Source organism: Babylonia areolata, chromosome 30 (assembly GCF_041734735.1).
Source record: "Babylonia areolata isolate BAREFJ2019XMU chromosome 30, ASM4173473v1, whole genome shotgun sequence".
NCBI lineage: Eukaryota > Metazoa > Mollusca > Gastropoda > Neogastropoda > Buccinidae > Babylonia > Babylonia areolata.
In genome coordinates, this window is record NC_134905.1 from 4,530,091 (window position 1) to 4,535,166 (window position 5,076).

The window sequence follows — 5,076 nt, forward strand, 5'->3', positions numbered from 1 at the left end:
TTCCCCCCCTCTCGCTCTCTTTTATTGACTCCGGGCGTTAAAGAGTTGCCGGGTGCGTTCCCCAAGATCCTCGGATGAGCAACGCTCTCTGACACGTGACGTCACGACTCGTCGCCAGCGAGAACGGACCACGTGGTCTGGCGCGCGCGCGAGAAAGAGAGAGAGGGAGAGAGAGACAGAGAGAGAGCCCCCTAATGGCATGGCGGCTTTTTAAGCGGCCCACACTATTGAAACACCTGTCCCTGAGCAAGTGATAAAAGGAGACACCACTACTACCACCACCCAGGGGGGGTTATAAAAGGGGGGAGCCTCAGCGCACCAGAAGACAAAGATTTATCGCCCTTCTCCCAAGATGGTCGGTTAGAAAGTAGGAAGGACTGAAATTGTGTGTGTTTAGACAACAACAACAACAACAACAACAAACCCCGAAAAAACAAAAACAAAAACCAAAAGAAAGAAGAAAAATCAACAAGGATGTGTTGGATGAACAGTTAACAAAAAGTTGGTGTTTTGGGGTTTTTTTTTCAAGTCGTACATCTATTGTTCGTTTACACAAAGGAAAGGGAAGAAATAAGAAATACTGAAAAGAATGGAAGGAAAGAATAGAACAACTTGTTAAAAACACGGAATTACTGGATTCCAATATTCAAGGATAAGAAAAAAAAGACGAGAATAAACAACGAAAAAACAAACAAACAAAAGGGTTTTAAAAAAATCAGTGTATAATTTGATTCCAAACATTCAGATTGTTACCAAAAAAAAAATTACGAAAGTTTTAGAATCAAAGAATAACTTTCTTCCAAGCATTTAAGGTTGTAAAAAAATTAAAATAGTATTTGAAAAAAAAAATCATTCTTTATAAAGAGTTCTGTGTTCGTGAAAGCGCTTTTGTGTATACTTTTTTTTTTTTTAGATTAAAGAGTAGTCAACTTTTTCTTTTTTTAAGATATATTTTATTCAGTTACAAAGCATTCACATTTCTATCAAATGGGTGAAATCAAAATTTGAACACGTTCCCATTATCATTGTTGTGATTCTTGTCAGCATTTGAACTAAGTACAATGGGTAAGCTCTGTGTTTTTTGTTGTTGTTTTGTGCGTGCGTGCGTGTGTGTGTGTGTGTGTGTGTGTGTGTGTGTGTGTGTGTGTGTGTGTGTGTGTGTGTGTGTGTTGTGATTGTTTTTTCGTTTATCAAATTCTTCCATAGTATTTCTGTCTTTCCTTTCTTTTTCTTTTTTTTTCTTTCTTTTTTCCTCAATCTCTTTTCATTTTGTTTTGCCTTTCTTTCTATCTTTAATTGTTAATTTTTTGCTCTTTCATTCATTCTTATTCATTCTTTTTTCTTTTTTGTTGTTGTTGTTGTTGTTGTTCTCTTGTAATTTTTGTTTCTTTCTTTCGTATAATTTTTTTCTTTTCTTTTCTTGTCTTGTATTAATTGTATTTGTATTTCTTTTTATCACAACAGATTTCTCTGTGCGAAATCCGGGCTGCTCTCCCCAGGGAGAGCGCGTCGCTACACTACAGCGCCACCCTTTTTTTTCTTTCTTTTTTTCCCTTGCGTGCAGTTTTATTTGTTTTTCCTATCGAAGTGGATTTTTCGCAGAATTTTTCCAGGAACAACCCTTTTGTTGCCGTGGGTTGTTTTACGTGCGCTAAGTGTATGCTAGCACACGGGACCTCGGTTTATCGTCTCATCCGAATGACTTAGCGTCTAGACCACCACTCAAGGTCTAGTGGAGGGGGAGAAAATATCGGCGGCTGAGCCGTGATTCGAACCAGCGCGCTCAGATTCTCTCGCTTCCTAGGTGGACGCGTTACCTCTAGGCCATCACTCTATTCTGTCTTTCTTTCTTTCTTTTTCCTTTCTTGTATTTTTATTTCTTCATCTCTTACATTCCTTTCTTCTTTTTTTTATTTCTTGTCTGATCAGATATGTGAGTAGAAAATATATGCCAGAGTGTATGTGCGTGGAACATTAACCTCATAACTTCAAAGTACTGTTGAACTGTATATTGTTATCAGATGTTTGTGTTTACTTTTAGTGTGCTATTTATCCTTTAATTGAATTAATTGTAATTATCATTGCACGTGTATGGCTGATAACCTCCGTCATTCTGATTCCCTCGCATCTTTTAAATCTCGTCTCAAAACTCACCTTTTCCCTCAGCAATAAGTTCAATTGTGGCAGGTCCACTTCCTTTGCGTTAGCTGTGCTTGACTATGTGTGTATACATATGTCTGTGTACATAACTACATGCATGTATATGAATGTGTATTGTGTGTGCGTGTGTTTATGTAAGTTTGTGCCTGCCTATGTGTGCTTATGTGTTAGGGTAGCTGTTAGATACACATGTATGTTAAAATGTATGTATGCAGTGTGTGTGTGTGTGTGTGTGTGTGTGTGTGTGTGTGTGTGTGTGTGTGTGTGTGTGTGTGTGTGTGTGTGTGTGTGTAGTCACATTTTGATGTGTGTGTATGTAACATTGATGTAATGTTTTATGTTAACAAAAGCGTTTTTGTAAAGCACCTGGAGCAGATTTCTGGATAGTGTACTATATAAGTACCCATTATTTTTTTTATTTTTTTTTTATTTTATTATTATTATTATGGCTGTAATGAGGTATGTGTGATTTTCTCTAAGTTACCTTTTTGAGTGTTTCGGTTGTTGTTGTCATTGTCTATTGTGATAATTGATTGTATGTCGTGGTTTGAACAAGGTGTTTTATGTCTTTTTTTATGTATACATGTTGAATGACTGTGATTTTCGTGTATTGTCTATGCATTTTAATTAATCCACAACGAAATTCTATCGATCAGATGATAATGTATTGTGTATTCTGTATTGTCACGTTTTCGTTCATTCGGAGAGTCCTTCTTTCTTTCTTTCTTTCTTTCTTTCTTTCTTTTCTTTTCTTTTCTTTTCTTTCTTTCCCTGCCTTTCGTTTTTTCTTTTCTATGTTTTTTTTTTCTTGCTTTGCAGTGCCTTATTTTTTCTTTAATTCTTCCTTTCATTTTTTCCTTTCTTTCTTTCTCTCTTTCTTTCTTTCTTCTTCCTTTCTTTCTTTCTTTCTTCCTTTCTTTCTTCTTTCTTCCTTTCTTTCTTTCTTTCTTCTTCTCTTTCTTCCTTTCTTTCTTCTTTCTTTCTTCCTTTCTTTCTTCCTTTCTTCTTCTCTTTCTTCCTTCCTTTCTTCCTTTCTTTCTTTCTTCCTTTTTTCTTTCTATCTCCCTTCCTTCCTTTCTTCCTTCCTTTCTTTCTTCCTTCCTTCCTTCCTTTCTTTCTTTCTTTCTTTCTTTATTTATTTCTTTCTCCCTTCCTTTCTTTCTTCCTTTCTTTCTTTCTTCCTCTCTTTCTTTCTTCCTTCCTTCCTTTCTTCCTTCCTTCCTTTCGTTCTTTCTTTCTTTCTTTCTCTCTTTCTTTCTTTCTCCCTTCCTTCCTTTCTTCCTTCCTTTCTTTCTTTCTTCCTTTCTTTCTTCCTTCCTTCCTTTCGTTCTTTTTTTCTTTCTTTTCCCCTTCCTTCCTTTCTTCCATTCTTTCTTTCTTCCTTCCTTTCTTTCTTTCTTCCTTCCTTTTTTCTTTCTTTCTTCCTTCCTTCCTTTCTTTCTTCCTTCCTTCCTTTCTGTCTTTCTTTCTTTCTTCGTCTCTTTAATTCTTTCTACCTTCCTTCCTTTTTTCTTTCTTTCTTCCTTTATTTCTTTCTTTCTTTCTTTTCTCTCTTTCCTTGCCTTGCATTTTTTCTTTTTCTATGCTTTTCTTTTCTTGCTTTGCATTGCCTTATTTTTTCTTTAATTCTTTCTTTCTTCCTTCCTTCCTTCCTTTCTTTCTTTCTTTTCTTTCTTTCCTTGCCTTGCATTTTTCTTTTATATGCTTTTCTTTTCTTGCTTTGCAGTGTCTTTTTTTCTGTAATTCTTCTTTTCATTTTTCCCCCTTTCTTTCTTTCTGTCTTTTTTCTTTCTTCCTTTCTTTGTTTCTTTTCTTTCTTTCTTTGCTTTGCGTTTTTTTTTTCTTTTCTATGCTTTCTTTTCTTGCTTTGCAGTGTCTTTTGTTTTTCTGTAATTCTTCCTTTCATTTTTTTCATTCTTTCTTTCTCTCTTTCTTTCCTTCCTTCCTTGCTTCCTTTATTCCTGCCTTCCTTCTTTCCTTCCTTTCTTCCTTCCTTCCTTCCTTCCTTTCTTTCTTCCTTTCTTTCTTCCTTCCTTCCTTCCTTTCTTTCTTTCCTTCCTTCCTTTCTTTCTTCCTATCTTTCTTTCTTTCTCCCTTTTTTCTTCCTTTCTTCCTTTCTTTCTTTCCTTTCTTCCTTTCTTCCTTCCTTTCTTTCTTTCTTGCCCTGTCTTGTCTTTTTTATGTAAACATGTTGAATGACTATCGTGGTTTTCCTGTACTGTCAATGCATTTTTAATCCACAAGTGAATTTCTCTCCATGAGACAATCATGTGTTCTGTGTTCTGTGTTGTCTTGTGTTCATTCACTTTCATCTTTTCCCTCTTTCTTTCTTTCTTTATTTCCTTTCTTTTGTTGCTTTGTAGAACCTTTTTCTTTCTTCTTCTTTAATTCTTCCTTTTCTTTTACTTTTTTTTTCTTTTCTTTCTTTCTTTTGTTTTTGTTTTGGTTGTTGTTTGATTTTTGCTGGGTGTTTTTGTTGTTTTTTTACCTTGGCTCTTTTTTTTCTTTCAATCTTCCTTTCTTTCTTCCTTCCTTTCTTTCTTCTTTCTTTCTTTCCTTCCTTCCTTTCTTTCTTTCTTTCTTTCCTTCCTTCCTTTCTTTCTTCCTTCCTTCCTTTCTTTCTTTCCTTCCTTCCTTTCTTTCTATCTTTCTTAGCTTTCTTTTCTTGCCCTGTCTTGTCTTTTTTATGTAAACATGTTGAATGACTATCGTGGTTTTCCTGTACTGTCAATGCATTTTTAATCCACAAGTGAATTTCTCTCCAGGAGACAATCATGTGTTCTGTGTTCTGTGTTGTCTTGTGTTCATTCACTTTCATCTTTTCCCTCTTTCTTTCATTCTTTCTTTCCTTCCTTTCTTTCTTCCTTCCGTCCTTCCTTTCTTTCTTTTTTACCTTCCTTTCTTTCTTTCTTTCTT

At 35.3% G+C, this 5,076-nt stretch overlaps 1 protein-coding gene across 1 annotated transcript in view; it reads left to right on the plus strand.

Annotated features, from left to right (window-relative positions):
- The first annotated feature begins 1,061 nt into the window (after window positions 1–1,061).
- The window catches only part of LOC143275230 (nuclear receptor subfamily 2 group F member 6-like), a 19,672-nt gene continuing 15,657 nt past the window's right edge, over window positions 1,062–5,076 (plus strand). The window contains exon 1 of the mRNA XM_076579205.1: window positions 1,062–1,065. Coding sequence (XP_076435320.1) covers window positions 1,062–1,065 — 4 coding nt within the window. The remainder of the gene's footprint in view (window positions 1,066–5,076) is intronic.